The sequence below is a fragment of the Diabrotica undecimpunctata genome, chromosome 7 (assembly GCF_040954645.1).
Source record: "Diabrotica undecimpunctata isolate CICGRU chromosome 7, icDiaUnde3, whole genome shotgun sequence".
Classification (NCBI taxonomy): domain Eukaryota; kingdom Metazoa; phylum Arthropoda; class Insecta; order Coleoptera; family Chrysomelidae; genus Diabrotica; species Diabrotica undecimpunctata.
In genome coordinates this window covers 109471-128225 of record NC_092809.1, presented here as the reverse complement: position 1 = coordinate 128225, position 18755 = coordinate 109471, and the positions used below count along the sequence as shown (strand labels likewise).

The following is an 18755-nucleotide window of genomic DNA, read 5'->3' as shown; positions in this document are numbered from 1 at the left end:
CAATATGAAAGTATGAGCACACATTTCGACAGAAAAGATATTTATAAATAACATGGATATCCTACGGATCAAACAGACCATGTATTGATTGAAAATGAACATGCTACTGCTATTTTTCTTCTTAGGGTGTCTGTCCGTTCCGAACGTTGGCGATCATTCTGGCTATGATCACTTTGTTGATTGCTATACGAAACAGCTGTGTTGAGGTCTTTCTATAACATGCTCTCAGGTTAGCAAGCCAGGATATTCTTCTTCGTCCTGTGGGGCCCTTTTTCCTTCAATTTTACCTTGCAAAATGCATTGAAGTAGCTCGTATCTGCCTTGATTTCTCATTATATGTCCCAAGTACTGCAGCTTACGGCCCTTCACGATGTTGACCAAATCCGCAGTTGTGTTCATCCTCCACAGTACTTCTTCATTGGTGACTTTGTCCATGGTATCTTCAGGATTCTTCTGTATAACTATAGCTCAAAAGCTTAAAGTTTTGATAGAGTTTCCGCCTTCAATGTCCACGTTTCTACTCCGTACAGAAGCACTGAGTACACATAACATTTAAGGAGCCTTGTTTTTGTTTCTAGGATGAGGTCATGGCCCTTGAACACAGAGCTCATAGTCAAGAATGCACTTTTTGACTTCCAATGCGACATTTAATCTCTTGGGTATAGTTCCCAAGCAGTTGTATTGTGAGACACGTTCAATTCTCATTTGGTTCACATACAGATTTGCTCCAGTTGTTTTCCTTGCTAATGATCATTAGCTTGGTTTTGCTAGTGTTTATATCCAGTCCATATTTTCTACTTGTTTCCGTTATTTTGTTCATTAAGTTTTGCTATGGTATTAGAAAACACTATTATATCATCTGCATACCGCAGGTTATTGAGCTTGATTCCATTTATTGAGATGTAGCTATTATGGGCAGGTATTTTCTGTCTTGATTAAACCCCAATTAAACAGATTTATGCGGTTAACTTTAATCAGCGCTGGTTACTTTCATCCCTGATTAGACTTGATCAAGAAACAGTCGATTAACTTTAACCAGCCAAAAGTAGTATTATTAACAGCTGTTTAAGGATAATCAACCCATTTTAACCTGCTTCTTCTTATGGTGCCCTATCCAATTAGTGGATGTTGGCGACAATTCTGGCATGCTCCTCTCGATCTTGTGTGGCTCTAAAGAGTGCATGGGCATCGAGGTTTGAATAATCCCCTATGTTTTTAAGACATGAGTATTTCTTTCTTCAGATGCCCCGTGTTCCTTCTATCTTCCCTTCCATAATAAGCTTTAAGAACTGGTACTTGGAATTTCGAAATATATGACTCAGATAAGCAGTTTTTCTTCTTTTTATTATTGGCAGCAATTCTCGTTCTCTGTCCATTCAATTTAATATTTCGACATTTGTGTGATCTGTCCAGGGAATTTTAAGTAGTTTTCTAAATACCCACATTTCAAAGGCCTCCAATCAGTTCATCACATTGGCCTTTATGGTCCAAGTTTCTACACCATATAGCAGTATGGAGTAAATATAACATTTTACAAAGCGATATCGAAGCGTTAAGTTAAGGCTGCTGTTGCATAGCAAGGTTCTCATATTAGTAAATGCTGTTCTGGCTTGCTCAATCCTGCTATGTATCTCTGTCTGGATCTAGATCTTCAGTTATCCAACTACCGAGATATCTGAACTTAAGGACCTTTTGGATGTTCTTATTGTTTACTCTTATATTTAAGCATAGTGAAGATTACTAATAGTCTATCCGTTGATTTTGATTCCACCTTCAGTGTCACTTAAGACTCTATCTAAAATCGTTTCAGAGTAAAGATTAAAAGGGAGGTGTGACAGAACACAACCCTGTCATACACCTTTTTCGATTGAGAAATATGTTGTAGATTCCAGTTCTACTCTTACAGATGCCACTTGATTCATATAAAGGTTCTTTATGATTTTAAGCTCATTCTTACCTATCAAACGTTCCTGGAGCAATCTTACTAATTCTGAATGATTAACACTGAATGATTTTAACCTTACATTTATAAAATAAACTTATCTATTTTCGTTTTGTGGGTGAGTGAACTATTATTTTTGGCAAAATCTACATTTTATATAGACAAAATAGACCTTCACGAATTTGAGGAACATTTTGATGATGATAAAACAATAATATATTTTTTAAATAACGTCTGAACCTATATATGAGAACGAAAAAATTTGATGATAAGGAGTTTTTTGTTTCCATAAAAATACTGTGAGACTATTCATACAAGAGCTGGGTCCTGTCTTACGTCATATAAATCTTCAGTAAGTATATAATATTACCTTTCTTTCATTGAAAGACATGTTAAATATTTTTTTGCTCCATTTAATTTTTTAAATGAGACACCCTATATATATATATATATATATATATATATATATATATATATATATATATATATATATATATATATATATATATATATATATATATATTAATTTGTATTCTCATAATTCTTATTGTATTGGATTTTGGATTACTATACAGAGTATTTAACAAGTTATGAGCATTTTCATTTCGAAATCCCTATGCTTGTTGACTTTATTATATAAAATAGATAATTGTTTAAGCATTACTTCTTTATATACATGGTGTTGATTTCACAGGGATTTCAAAATAAAAATGGCCATAACAACTTGTTAAATACTCTGTATAATAATGCAAAACCCAATACTGTAAGAACAAGAATTATGAGAATACAAATTTGAAAACATATATAGGGTGTCCCATATAAAAATTTGTACGTTTGCTATACCACATAGTTATTAATCACCCTGTAGAATTCCACATATTTTCCAAGTATGGAGAATATCATTGCTTGCACGTTTTTTGGATATTCATATGGATATTCATTTGGATATACCATAATGGAATTATCGACAGATGTCGGACTCAACAACTCACCCTATATATATATATATATATATATATATATATATATATATATATATATATATATATATATATATATATATATATATATATACATATATATATACAGATATCTGTGAAGACATTTGGCCAGTTTTTATTTATATGAAACTTGAAAAATGTTGCATTTGTTCGTTTGTTTCTAAATCAGATAAATTCGTATTTTTTTAGCAATAAAAATAATAGAGACAATAAGACAGATGTAGACTGTTAGAAAAATAATCATAGATTTTATTTCTTCACTCATGAGGGAATATTTATTTCAGATTATATTGAGCAAAGGATCATTTTGATGAGTCAATTTGTAGACAAATTCAAAAATGCTAATGTCTAAAATAAAAATGTATTTTTTGTTTCATTGTGTACTTAACCCCCACCCCTCCCCCCACTTCAAAAATCGGTTACCAGCCCGTCTCTAATAAATAAAACTAGAAAAATTAAATCGAGGAAGATCGGGCAATGAAAGGCATCATTGGATATTTAATTTATATTTAACCAATTCCAAGTAAAAATTATTGCGCAGAAACCATGAATAGGTTCACTTTGATCAAGTTTTGTAATTCAATAAAAACTTAGTCTAAACAATATCAAAACAAGTCTTTAAAAATGCTATGTTTATTCACTTCAAAAAAAAAATGTCAACAAGAGTCTAGAATCACCTAATTCTTACTTATTTAGTAGTAAAAAAAAACAAAAACTCACAAATATCATACAGGGACCAGTAAAGCTGGGTTTCACAGAAAAAGGTGGTTCTAAAAATGGCTGGTAATCACTGATAAAAAAGAAAAATTTACAAAGAATTAAAATTAAATTACGATTTATTGAACGAAAATGTAGCTTTGCAAGTAATTTTGCCAACAAATTACAGATAGATGTAAAATTACACCACATCAACGTCGGATGCCGGTTGACAGGGCGTCGGGCGTTAGATAAGCTTTATATTTGTTTAATAACTGATGGTCCAATATGATAAATATATTCATAAAATATAAAAGCGGGGATCCCCAGTAGACAAAGGATGACGCCTGCGTTCTCGACCCCGCTGTCTTACAACCGGCTATTATTATTTATCAAGAGCAGTATTTGTTTTTACTGCAATAACGACCTGAAACAAAAACAAAATAAGTTAATTGTCAGTTTATTACAGCATAAAAGTAGTTAATTAAGCATATTTCTAACAAAAACCATATAATATAATCTAATAATTTATTGTAAAAGACTTAAAACGTGATGCTGATCTCTTTGCTCCATCCCTGACCAACTCATAACAAAAAGTTGATAATTATTTCAATTTTATTTTGTAACATATTCATTGAGATGAACAGTCTTTCCATCTATGTTTTACCATTTCTAATGATTCTTGAAAGACAAGTTTGACTTCTGCAAACCACTAATTTTCTGCATAATGTAAAGAAAATCTTTTACCACATAAGTACTCTTTAGTTTTGGAAATAGTAGTAATCGCTGGGGGTCAAATCTGGAGAATATAGTGGATGACTAATAATAAAAAGCCTGTTTCAAGATTGCAACTGTTATAATGGCAGATCTGTGACCGAGTACATCCTCCTGATTTCCTAGATAACACATTTTGTCATCATTGACGAAATTCCAAATTCCATTCCAAAGAACAGAATCATATGGAGATGACATCTGAGGTTTAAAGTAATGATAATATAAATAAAAATAATAATAGCATTCCAAACGTAAGTACCAATCAGGTAATGTAGATTTTTTCGGAAATTTAACGATTAAGGCAATAAAATAGATAAAAGTAAATATAGTTCACCTGAAAAAGACAATTTATCAATGGCAAACAAAAACTCCTCTGATTTACCATTAATACTCGAATTAACTATAAATATTTACAAAATTATACAGGTGCTTTCCAGGTCATAATTGAAAATATACATGTTTAATGCAATTAAGGTTGGAGAAATGTTAAAAAATTGGCCAGAACTAGACAATAAAATAAAGAGAATTGATTTGGCAGAAAACATTGAAAAACAGTAGTTTTTGGAGAATCTAAGTGGGCTAATTTTCTAGTAGACCAAAATAAATCAAAAAGTTTTACCGAACATAAACTTGAGGCTTATATACCCAAATTTATGATTCATCACCAGGGGATTTTGAGAGATATTGATAAAGATATTTCAGTTGGAGATATAAAGGATCAAATTAAAGACTACAATTTTCCTTGTAAAGTTACAGTAGTAGAAGTCAAAACACTAAGAAAAACTGTTGAAAATAGCACTACAGTTTATGTTTTAAGTAAAAGTGTCATTGTGACCTGAGAAATATGGAAATATGTGCTTGGCGGAGGAAGGCAATGGATAGGGACGACTGGAAAAAAATTCTTGGGGAGGCTAGGACCCACACAGGGTTGTAAAGCCAAAATGATGATGATGTCATTGTGACTTTTAGGGCACAAAATTTACCAAAATATTTGGTTATATTTGTACATTTGTACAAAAAGTAGTATTATGTTATAATTGCTATCCTTACGGACATATGGGTGGACAATGTCACTGTAAAACTAGACTTCAAATGTCACAGTGAACACTTATCCTCCAAATTCACAGAAAAACCAATCAATAAATATCTTCAGTGTAAAGTAGATCATTCAATCCAAAATTTTCAATTATACCCTGAATACCTCAGGCAAAAAACTATTTAAAGATATATGTTTTTGCAGCCTACCCCCATACTCTCATAACTACACTATTCACAAAAATCCAATCAAAAGGCCCAGACCTCAATCACCAATCTATCATTGTATTGATGAAGTAAACAAAATAACTAAACCAATTGGGGTATTTTAGGTAAAGAATCTTATCGAGGAAAAAAAAAGAAGTCTATATTTTTATGAATAAAAGAAAAAATATTCCAACCAAAATTACATTGGATACTGCACACAAAGGCATATGAGCATCCATAAAATACCTAGGAATGTATTTGGATAAATAAATAGACATGGACAAATCACAGATTATCTAATCATAAAAACAGAAAAAGGAATTAACATCTTACGGTCAGTGTATGGAACAAAATGGGGATCAAATCCAAATGTAGCAATGGTTGTTTCTTTTACGATCGAGCTTCAAAAAGTCAACTAGAAAAATGGATCACATAGTAAATAAGTATCTAAGGCTATGCCTAGGGGCTTTAAAAAGTACACCAATTGATTGCTTATTTGCTGAAGTAGCTCAAACTCCACTAAAATATCATCGAAAGATTTTAGCTACCAATTTTATATATAGCTGAATTAAGTTTCAAAAAAAGCTACTTAGTCCAAAAAATCAATATACTGTTTACATCTGATCTTACCCATAGTTATTGGAAATCAAAAAAAAGTTATTACTGACTATTATTGAGTCATACTATTTAATACATAACATAATAGAAGAAATACACTCTTCAGATATAGATCCATTATATAGCAGAAATATTTACGTCCATCCAATGACTGTGTTTTTCTCAATGACTACTCAATTTTAGAATATGTCAGTAATACCACATTTCGAATGCTTCTAGGGGCAGTCTATTTATAAGAGAAAATGTGACATAAAGATAAACAATTGTTTTCATTTATAAATTGATCAAAGGTTGCATAAAACAGCTTTAAACCATCACTGACACGATGACACACATATCTTAACTAATGAATAATTCAGGTTCATTACCACATGTCATATTGTGAGCCAATGATTGCCTACATTTATAAATATTAATGCATTAAGTTGGTCCATGCTCAAACACTATTAGACATTTCAATTTAATGTTGATCTTATTATTTACATTTTTCAAAAAAAAAAAATTAATAATAATTCAGAAAAGTTTTTATAACTTGTCATTGAACATATTATTAAGACAATTTTAGAAAGAGTTAAAAAGTATATTGAGTGATGTGTTTCCATGGGAGCTTCTCCTGTTTTCTTCTCTGCCTAAGTAACAATATTCAAACTTTTGTTTTTGCAGAGTATACAAGCAAAAGTTACTTGTAATCATAAAATGGCTTTCATGCAAAAATATGTTAAGTGATTAAATTAAATGATCATATTAATAAAATCTAATATTTTAGTGTATCCAATTCTTAGTAAGCACAAAATGATCAATTTCATATATGCTTGTGGAAAAGTTGGATTTTACTGTATGTCCCTTTTGACACCCAAGTTTACATGGAATATAAATTCAGGTAACACAGGGACCACTAGACAAACAACCAAATAACCTTAATTTATTATTTATTTTATTTTACTTATTTTTCTGCCAAATGGTCTCATTCTGAATAACACTTTACATAATCATTTTTCAATTTATAAAAGAAAATAAACTATTTTTAACTTTCCACAAGATTGACTATCGTCTACCTTTTCTATTAATATTTATATAAAAAAATTAAGAATCACTTTCAACCTGAGATTAAATTTAGGAAAAATAAAATCTTAATCTTAAAATTCAGATTAAGATTAGGATTAAGATTTTATTTTTAATGTTATTATTTCCTGTTCTAGTTGGTATTATTCCCATAAGATTGAAAAACTGAGATGTCACAACTCACAGGAGTCTAGTTCATTTTTTAATCATATACAGCTGCAAAATTGTATTATGTGTATTAAACTAAAAACAGGCAACTTAACCTGATATTTATAAACGGTATGGTTTTGATTGCGATATTTTGGCATATTTAATCTGAGATTGTTATATTACGTATTATTAACTGACCAAATATATATGTATATATAAAACTTACTTCTTCACCACATGACTTCAGTACAGTACATAATATATCCTTGCCAGCAGCATGTTCTGAGCGTACTTGAGCTCCAACTTCACCATCTGGAACTTTTAAATCTTCACGTAATTCGCCATTATCAGACATAAGGGATAAATAGTCATCATCAGAAATATCTGTCAACTGATAATCTTCACGTTTAACGTGAGGTACATCCATGTTGTGTGTAGAGGGACAAATATCTTCATATTTTTTACCTACACAAAACAACATTATTAGTCAACAATTTTTGTCATTAAAAACAAAATAATTTTGGTATTTTTATAAATATATTCATACAGTATATCTACGAATGGGGTGGTTAAGAGGAAAAATTTTATTTTTAGTGAAAAATGTCATTCTTGAAAAAGTTTTTCTGTTCTAAAACTCAATAAGTTTTTCAAAACTTGCTTCATATTATAGTCAATTGTATCTAAATCCCTATGAATTGTTGCACCAAGTTCAGAACTGTGATAATAATAGAGTAAGTGGCATTTACTTCAATAATCTATTGAGTGATATTTTCAATATACTAAAGTAATTGTGAACTTTGGTAAATAATTTTAAGATTGTCATTATTTTTAAACAATGCTAACTCTTCAACAAAAAATATATCTTGTCAGGTGTTATGACATTGGGGTTGTTTTGTACTGGTTGACCATCCAGAATTTTCATGAAATCTAAACAGTCGACATGATAATAATTGTCAATACTTGGCTTGAATACATAAGAGAACAATATTAAATGTTTATGTGCTCCAAAAATGTTGGATTTTTTTTATGTATGTATTGAAGAAAGCCCTAATTAAGATTAAAAAACCAGCACAACAAAATATCGTTACCAAAAAATGACACACAAAATTCTCCTGACAAAAACAAAAGTGTCCAGGCGGACCACACAAAAAGCCCTGCCTTGAAGTAAGGCCACAAAATAAAAAATAATTGTTTCTTATTCTGTTCTAAGACCTATCAAAAAATATCAAATATATGGTTGATTGTATGCCATATGATGCTGAAAACACTTTGCTAGTTGTAATTATTCCTATTCTAAGGATAAAACTCATACATTTTAGTTCTAAAGTATAATGGGCAGATGTGCTTTGTAAGACATATATTTTTTAACAATAAAATATTTCACATCTTTAAGACTTTTAAAAATTGGTCATAAAACATAACTCTGTATTGGCTTACCTCATAAATAAATAAAATAAAGTTAAAACTAATACTCCATTGGTAGCATCATACTGATGAACTCACTAATATTTTAAAACAATTTAAACTGATGGTGAAGTAAAACTGGTGTAAATGAAAATATTGCAGCCAATAAAATAATCTTAAAAATATAAGACAAGTATTTGCAACAAAAAATAATCTCCTTGACTTATCTTTTATTTAAAATATAGATAAGCCAATATTAGTAATGAATAAAAATAATTGGTAACTGAATAATGAAACAAAATTAAAAAATGATACACAAACAACTATATTACTTATAAAATGTTTGTTCAAATACTATCTATTTTGAGATAAAGTTTGATGACACCTGTATGAGTCACTTGAATCAACAAATAATTCTATTGTCAATAAAATTTTAAAAATCAACTTGAAAAAGTTCAAGGTCTGTCTCCAAATTTTAGTAAACACCATATGATGGACTCACATGTTCTTGTGGAAATTTGGAATATGATGTTTGTCTCTTTTGACACCCAAACATAAATATATTTTGATGCTCAGGTAACACAGAGACATGTTCTAACAACTAGCTATCTGTTAAAAGATTATTTTTTATCAAATGTATTGGTTATTTTTAAATACTTAGTTGTAAAGGTCAACAGATAGTGAATAATTAGTGTTTGTGTGTGATATGTAACTTTTTGCAACATGAGTTTAAAATTATCAACAGGATTACATTAGAAAGTTAAAAATTGAATTAACTTCAGATATAATGGAAATTTACTTAGTACAGAATTTGTACAAGACAAAATACTTTTAATTTATATTTAAAACACTCTTATCATAAAATGTTTTTACATTTTATGATAAAATTACTTTATTTAATCAACTTAAAGAATGTTAATTATTTTTTCAATTAGAAGATTCAGTTGAAAAGAAAATGATTAATGAAGCAGATTAGATAAAAAATGTGAAACCGAAAGAAATTTCTTGTAAAATCATTATAAAATTTCACAAGAAAAAACAATTATAAAAATGACCTATGCTATGAGAAATAATTTTACACAATAAAATAAAAAATCAAAAGCTGAAAAGTTTAAAGAAAAACATATTTGGTGATGAGATAAATTTTTGAAGAAAGTTCCTTTATTTCATCACATTAAATACAGTACTAAAGAATCAATGCTACAGTGTTTCCAGTTGTGACTAGTTTTCAGCATTGGACAATTATAATTTAAACACAAATAGTAAAATAATAAACCTAATATCTGCATATTTGCAGTTAATTTGTAAGTGGTTCTAATTCAAAGATAAAGTTCTGTATTTCAATCATATGAGTAATTGATATTTTTTACAAAAAAATATATTGTAACTAAACCCCAGGAAATTTAACAATAAACTGTAAACAGTTGTGTATTCTAATAAATAAACTAATATCATCTCTGTGTTCATATGTAAACATATATCTATTTCGATTATTATACAATGAGGTTTTTGATACATTCTCAACTTCTTGAAATAACAAAATATTAAGCCTGTCTAAAATAATAAACTAAATTTCTCCAAAAAGTGTTAGTCTAGTTTTATATGTGCAGTGAAGCTATAGTTTTTACATATTTGCTCACAAGGATAATTTTCAAACTGAATCATAAACGAATGACTGATATGCCAAAAATACATATTACTAAATGTGTGACCACATAAAAAAGATGCAAAACATACTAGACACATATCTTAAGTTTTGGATCTGATTTACTTACTTAAACATTATGAAATAAATATATTTTTGCAAGGGCATAAATACAATCTATAAAACTGAAAATATACATAAAAATTACACACAAAGTACTCACCTGAGAAGATATCAATACCAACCAAGTGGACTTTAGCATGACCGTGTTTACCAGTTTTGGATGTGGACATTTCAACAATCTTACATGGTCTAGACTTCAACATTACGAAACCGTTTTTACGTAGGGCTGAGCATTGCATAGGGTAGGTTGCAGAGGCTCCAGAGTCTCCAGTTTCAAAATGTGAGTCATCGAGATTATCTGCCATTTTTACTATTAGTTATTGTTTCAACCTTGCAAGCTGTAATTGAAAAACATACTTGAAAACTACAAAATGGACAGATTATTTTCAGATATACTTGATATCCACAAAATATTCCAAATTAAGATTTCATTTCTCCTTTAGGCCTAAGTGTTGAGCATATGTGTACAAACAGTGAAAATTATTGTATTTCTTGAAATTTTGTTCAGAATAATATGTATATTAGGATTATTTGTAAAAAATTTATAAACCAAAATTTAAATGCAAATGGTGGCCATCCTGGAGAACCAGAATAACATTCTTAATTATTTTAGATTTACTTTATATTCGCAACAATTACACCAGTATATCTGATGGCACAAAAAACAACTTCTATAAGGATACAATGTGTTTGAAAATATTCTTATTTTGAGGTGTACATAATCGTTGTACACACCTTCAAAGATGAGCTACGAAAACAAAAGTAAATAGCAAATAATATACTTGATTTTCATAATTATATATACTTTTCTTAATTTTTTTTCTGTCAGTGGATTTTCACAGTATGCACAGTAAATATAACATTAGCATTCATTGAGAAACTGTTTTAGCAGCACTAAGTTGTTATTTGTCGATACACTAATTTTTTATCTCGCAAATGTTAAAAAAAACAAGCCTTATTCTAGTGTCCACGCGGCATAAAACCATGTGGAACTTAGCACTGACCTAGTCAAAGAACTACACAACGAAGCTCTAATTTCTGAGGCACTCACTTATCCCAAAACTGTGCAGAAACCAAACAACTATATTCTGTACTAAACTGTTTAAGATTTGTAATGAACTATTCAAAATTTGTTAATAATCTAATGCAACATGGCGCGAATATAGCCAAATCATGGGCTGTCAAACAATCAGTGTGTGCCTGTATCTATTTTTTATGAAGGTACGCAAAAGAAACACAAGCTAATGCTATTAAAGTATACATGGTATTGGCACTTTTAAAAAACTTTACAAAACACTACCTTTAATTTTGAATTTACTTAATAAATAGAGAAAAATTCGGTACTCACATGTGATCAAGATGGAAACTAATCCAAAAGAGGCAAAATGGGCATGCGTCCCAAGAAATAAACGGTTCCGTTTTGGTTTAGTGATGGGCGAAATTCATCGATATTACCTATTCGATGGTTGAAATCTTCACTCTCGATACTAACTTCCCGAAACATCGATATTATCATTAGTTGTGTTCGCGGAGACAGTCCCTGACTAGTTTTGGATAAATTTCGGACCGATTTGGGATTAATGTTGTGCGCTGGCGCGATTAGTTACTAGTTTTCAACAGTCAATTCTCCGCGAACGATTTCCGGACGTTTCTGATTGTTTCTAACCCCAAAACATCAACAAATTTTTTTGTTTATATGTACAAGGGGGAACACAGAAGTGTGACAACATTTTATATTAAAGACGATATTGCAAAAATGCGTAAGTAAAAAATAGGGTACTAGCAAAGAATATATATATTCTTTGGTACTAGTGTAGTAGTAAGACAGAACGATGTCTATGGAGATGAAATTTATATCAATGACCCTGAACGTCCAGAATTTCTTCTAAATCCTCATCGCTGGATGTAAAATGATCGCTCATCTGTAAATAACAATAATTCCTTAATACCGATAAATGTGTTTACTGTTTTTAGTTCCATATTTATAATGTAATAAAATATACTTTCTTTTTAATCTTTTTTATTTATATCGCTAAAAAGATGGAAGTTTTAGTTACATTTATTTAAAGATAAAGAACGTAAAGATTCTATTGTCATATCTTAATCTTAACAAAATAAATAATAGGTTAGCTAGTATTAACCTATTCAATTAACACTAACGATTGGCCAAAAAAATCTGACAATTTACAGTTTCTATAGCGCTTGCGCTAACTAAAAATCCACACTTTAATCCATGAACCAAATGGACTGATCATGAACCAGTTAGAAACACTCCGCGAACATCGAACTCTTTGTCAAAGTCCCGGATTTTTAACACCGCGAACGCTTGAAAGCAGAACTGCGCATGCGAATCAGTCAGAAACCAGTCAGGGACTATCTCCGCGAACAAAACTATTATGACCTCCCCTCCCCATAATAAAGAAATACGTGGTTTGAAACTTTTTAAGGAATAACAATTTCAATATTATGTAAATTATAAATTACACACACTTAACTAAATTACTTCATATTGTTAAAACATCTTTTCTAAAATATACCAAGCCTAATTTGCACATAATACTTTTTTACATAGTAATTATTAAAATGTGTACTATTAACGTATTTCAAATAATTAATGTCTCTGCTATCGACGATCATGATTAACCACATTCGGTATTACCCTGTGTTACGTATTTTGATTAAGTTTTAAGTTAAAATTAAACCATAAGATAGTTAAATCATTAAAAATATCGATTGTTAATCGAAACTATAAACCAAGGGTAATGACATTGACGTTAGCGTTGGATATTCTATCCGTGTTCCGTTTTGATTGAACCTACTCAAAAGCGCAAAATTCAAATTTACGAAACGGTAATGTTTTGAATTTTATGTGTACATAAAATCAAAATATTTGTCGAGGGAATTTTAACAGGTAAATGATTATTTATTTATTTAACGATTATATAGTTAACTTATATTCCTAATTTGAAATATATAGTTTTATATGTACATATTGAAAGTGTATTCCTTCTTTTTTCCTGTAAAGAGTCTGTTATAATCCAATCATACTGCAGCCAGAAAGTGTTTTTTATAAAAGAAGGTTTTTATTCTAGAGAATAGATGTTTTAGTTGCTTAAAAGTTTTGTTTTTTAATTAGAATATTTATATAAAATATCAAATAAATCGTCTGCAATAGAAAAATAAAGTAAATCGAGTATATCTCTGCACAGAATAAAATATAATTGCTTCTTATTATGTTCTCTTATTATGTTTCTCTAGTCTATTATAAAATATTCGTACACATAACCTTGTCACAGATTAATAAACAATTGTTATTTATTCTGTGACCTTGTATACAGTTTTGTATAAAAATTTGTAATTTTTATATAAAAACACCAAATCCACAGACTAAAACACAGATAATGTATCAAGTGTTTCTTTTTCTATGCTTAATCTAAAATCTTTTTATTCTTGTTTTTAAGATTAAATTTATATTATATTAAGAATAATACAAAAGCTGAGTGACGATTCACTAAAGGCCATAAAAAAAAGAACAAGAAATGTTGATATATGTTGTCATTTTTAATGTCAGTTATTAAAAGTATCAAAATAAATTTAAATATTAACCAAAAACAGTATAGATAAGAATTCGAAATGTATAGACCAGAATTGTTTTGTCATAGTATATTTAGTGATATAAGGCATCAAGAGGACGTAGAACGTTTTGAATTTCTTCAGCTTCAGCAAAAAGTTGCATCTCAATCTGATGATAGTTTTCAAGATGAAGATGTTAAACCTATAGTTAGTAGGCTTATTGCAAATGTAGTGCATGTATATACCTGTACCAGATAAATGAAGCTACATCATAATATCTGTATCCCTATGTCTCTATTATTCCACAGATGAATTCTCAGTGACATAACTCCCCTATTCTATTCAGAAAGTTTAGTATGTATTGCAAGTTCTTCATCCTTCTGAATTTTGTAATATATTATGGTACAGTTCAAAAATTGTTTTAAAGAGTTGTTCTCATTTACCAATAATAAATGCTATTTTTTTTTAAATAATTTTAGTTTTTTCAGTTCTCAATACCCAGAAGTTATTTCTATAATCTGGTAATGGTTGCATATATTTCATATGTCTCTTTAAATTTCTATTCCCATATTTTTTTAAACTGCCTCTTCCATTTGTACAAATGTTTATTAAATATCCCAAGTGTTTATATTTTTGTTAGTGTAATATATTTCTAATATCCATAATTGTTTTAATAAAATGTTTCTAATTTTATTTTTCTTGATGTTTCACCTATTTCTTATGTAAACCTGATAAATTAGAAAGAGAGGCAGGGACTGCTTTGTATCAGTTTTCTCTGTCACACTGCAGGAATTATTTGTCTTGCCTTATTGTTTCTTTTTTTTTTAAATCCATATTGTCTTTTTACTGGATTTTTTGTGAACTTGTATTTCTCGCTGTTTTATGTTTATGCCTTTTTCTCCATAATTATAAAATATTTTATATAAGTCCTCTTTTACCTATATATCTTCTAACAGAGGTTCCAATATCTACTTACTAACCAGTTGTCAGTCAGAAAAGTTGGATGCCTTGATTTTATTTTATTTTTATATAGTTCATCTATTATAATGCTAAACAAAGGAAAATCACTCTTAGAAACCAAGTTATACCATTGGTTAACCTCACACTATTTGTAATTACTTCAGATCAGAGACATATAATACAAATAGACTGAGTGCTACAATACATTCCCTTTCCTCCAGTGTGACAGAGAAAACTGATACGAAGCAGTCCCTGCATCTCTTTCTAATTTAACAGGTTTATCAACCACATGACTTAAATGGCCACATGGTCGATAGACCTGACACATTAGAAAGAGATGCATGGGCTACTTTGTGTCAGTTTCTCTGTCCAACTGGGCGAATGTGACTGTATGGGAGCAGTCAGTCTATTTGTATTATATGATTTTGCTTCAGGTATTAATTCAATTTCTTTCTTTTGATTTTATCAAATGCCTTTTCTACAGCTACAAAGCTTTAATTTTGAGAACATTTCCATTATATGACTTTATTTACATAGAATTCATTTTAGATTAATAATATTGAGAATGAATCCCAGACTGATTTAAATGATTCAAGGAAAGGTAAACAGCAGAAATGTAATGTCTGTGACAAGGTTTTGTCTTCAGCATCTAGCTACTATGTACATATGAAAAAGCATTCTAATAATAAACCTTATCAGTGCATACAGTGTGATGCATCTTTTTGTAGGAAACCATATTTAGAGGTAATATTTTCTTTTAATTAAAATGTCTATTAAATTTTTTATGTGAAATACAGGTAATTCTTTTATCTACAGTTGATTCAAGTATATAAATACCCAAGTTCTAATGAAATAGGAAAAATGAAATTTTATTAATATTTTTATAAATCACAATGCTCTAATTGCGGCCCTGGTGTCACAATAATTTTAGAAGTCAAATTAACCACTTTGTCAACAAAGTTTTTCCCATATTGCAGGCGACTATTATTAGTGTATTTATAATTGTTTGAGATATTTGTTTATTGTGTATATGATATATGTTTATAAGGAAGCGTACTAGGACCAGCAGTAACACAGAAGTTGCTACTTTTGCAGACTACACCGCAATACTGGCCATTGGCTTTGTCCCACAAAGGAATCAGAAAATTTACAAAAAAACCTAAATAAAATAGAAACTTGGCTAAAAGGTGAATTAGAGTAAATGAGACCAAGTCAACACATAAAACGAGGTGAATACCCTCCAGTAACGCTCAATGGCAGGCAATTAAGTAAGCCAAATGACACAAAATATTTAGGTATCCATGTTGACAAACGACTAACCTGGCAGAAGCACATCTTCCAAAAGAAAACAACTGGGCATTTAATTTAGACATATGTACTGGTTGATTGGTTGAAACTCTAAATTAACAATGGATATCAAACTGCTTATATACAAAGCGATCCTCAAGCCCATATGGACATATCGTATTCAGCTATGAAGCACCACTAGCAATTCTAATCTTCTATCCTCCAACGCTTCCAGATTAAAGTTTCCAGTTAAGGTCTATAGTAAATGCTCCAAATGCTCCTTACATCCTCCTCTATAGAAAAAGATCTGGAAGTGCCTTCGAGAAAAGAAGTTGTAACAAGTTACACTATCAAATATGGTGAATAGATAAAAGTGCATCCCAATGAACTCGCGAAGCAGTTATTCAATGACAATAATAATGAAGTGTGTTGGCTGAAACATTTTAAACCAAAAGATCTACCAAACAGATTTAATGTTTAAACAAATCCAACTGTATTTTAAATTCTACCTTAATTATGTAATATGTAGTTGTGATTGTGTTTTATTATTTTATTGCTTTTAACTTACATACTTTTTAATTAAACTATTCATAATAAATTAGTAACACTTGCAGTTGCTAAATAAAGAAAAGGAACTCTCCATTGGAAGAGGCTCCTACACGCTATGTAAACAAACAAATTATTTATTATTCTTTATTTTTAGATAGATTGTAATTTTAATTGGAGTTAAAAAAAATCAGCAGTTTTGAAAACGATTTTTAGATTGGAAATCGAAATGTCAAAAAAATATATAGTGGTTTATTACGATTCATTGTATTTTATTGCTATATATATATATATATATATATATATATATATATATATATATATATATATATATATATATATATATATATATATATATATATATATATATATATATAAATTCAGTGAAAAACATGTTACAAGAAAATATTTTTAACACCATATAATATAATGTCAAAATCAATATATTTTCTTATATATAATATAGTCTTACTAACTTTTCAGGTTCACATGCGTACTCACACAGGAGAAAAGCCCTTCGAGTGTAATTTATGTCAGAAACGATTTACCCAAAAATCTAGTCTCAATACTCACAAGCGAGCACATACAGGTTTAAGGCCCTTTGCCTGCGACATATGCTTTAAAAAATTTTCTGTTAAGTCTTACCTAATAGCACACAAGTGGAGCCATGCTGCGTCAAATGGAATTGCATGCGCAATTTGCAATATGACGTTCAACAACAAAAATTTATATATGATTCATACACAAACTCACAATTCGGTAGTGTTTGGATGTGATGATTGCCATAAAATTTTCGCGAAGGAATCGTTTTTGATTAGGCATAAAACTAGGGTACATAATAAACCTGCTGCAGAAGAAAGTAGCTAAATGTTTGTAAAATTCATGTAGGATTTTTCCTGCCGCTTTTATTGCACGTTATTCATTGGTTATTAAGCTACGCTCTTATGACTGTATATAATTGTCTAATCATAAGCTCTAATAACTAAACGATATTCGGCGTTTTCCAACTTTTCAAAAAACTCAAAAACCACTTATTTTTTGCGACCATGCTATTTTTGCTGGTAATTTTGACAGTCGTCATGTGTTGGATGACAGATCTCAAAATTGAGAGTAATTTGTTTTCACTTAACGAACGCGTTCTGTCGAAGGCTAGATTAATGTCTATTAATGCCCCCGAATCTTTTTACAAACTTGTAATCACGCGTATCCAGATCTAATCATTCGAATTCGATTATTTATGATTTTTGTATATATCTACTGTAGATTTTAAATTATTAAGTGAGAGAAAGTAGAATTTGCTATTTATGTGGAGATACAATCTTGTCTGTGGTAACGTGCAATACAATTAGTAGGGAAAATGAATATATGGTAGTTTGTTTAATGAGTACTGTACTGGATACTAACTTTAGATTTAAGGTTATTTATTTTGGACTGTTTATTTATAAAAATAAATGTTATGAGTATTTATAAATAGGACGTAGTAGTAGTATATAAGTAGTATAATCTTTATTTTATAAAAGTTAATTTTGTTAAAGTTATTTGATATTTTGTAATGACATCCAATATTAAGTTTGACTATCTCGTTAAAACATTTCAAAGGACTAATAAAAAGCTACTACATTACACGAATTTTTTTTTCCAGTTTCTAAAACACCTAAAAACGCATCCCACATCAATGTTATAATTTGGTTATTCTGTCTGTCTTTCCGTAATGAAAACCCCAGCGCCACCT

At 29.7% G+C, this 18755-nt stretch overlaps 2 protein-coding genes across 3 annotated transcripts; one reads left to right on the top strand and one right to left on the bottom strand.

Moving 5' to 3' along the window:
* Window positions 1–3560: 3560 nt before the first annotated feature.
* Window positions 3561–12161, bottom strand: eEF5 (eukaryotic translation elongation factor 5). 2 transcript variants are annotated; one of them, XM_072536567.1, is made up of 4 exons: window positions 12006–12161; window positions 10758–10995; window positions 7712–7950; window positions 3561–4066 (listed from the first exon to the last, which is right to left on the bottom strand). In XM_072536567.1, exons 2-4 carry the CDS (start codon window positions 10960–10962, stop codon window positions 4025–4027), a joined length of 486 nt encoding a protein of 161 aa, XP_072392668.1. In that variant the 5' UTR covers window positions 10963–10995; window positions 12006–12161; the 3' UTR covers window positions 3561–4024. The 2 variants fall into 2 exon arrangements, with proteins under 2 accessions (XP_072392668.1, XP_072392669.1); XM_072536568.1 differs by lacking the exon at window positions 12006–12161 and adding an exon at window positions 11662–11815.
* Window positions 12162–14205: 2044 nt separating this feature from the next.
* Window positions 14206–18644, top strand: LOC140446155 (uncharacterized). The gene is made up of 3 exons (XM_072538684.1): window positions 14206–14437; window positions 15740–15934; window positions 17507–18644. Exons 1-3 carry the CDS (start codon window positions 14291–14293, stop codon window positions 17888–17890), a joined length of 726 nt encoding a protein of 241 aa, XP_072394785.1. The 5' UTR covers window positions 14206–14290; the 3' UTR covers window positions 17891–18644.
* The last annotated feature ends 111 nt before the right edge of the window (window positions 18645–18755 follow it).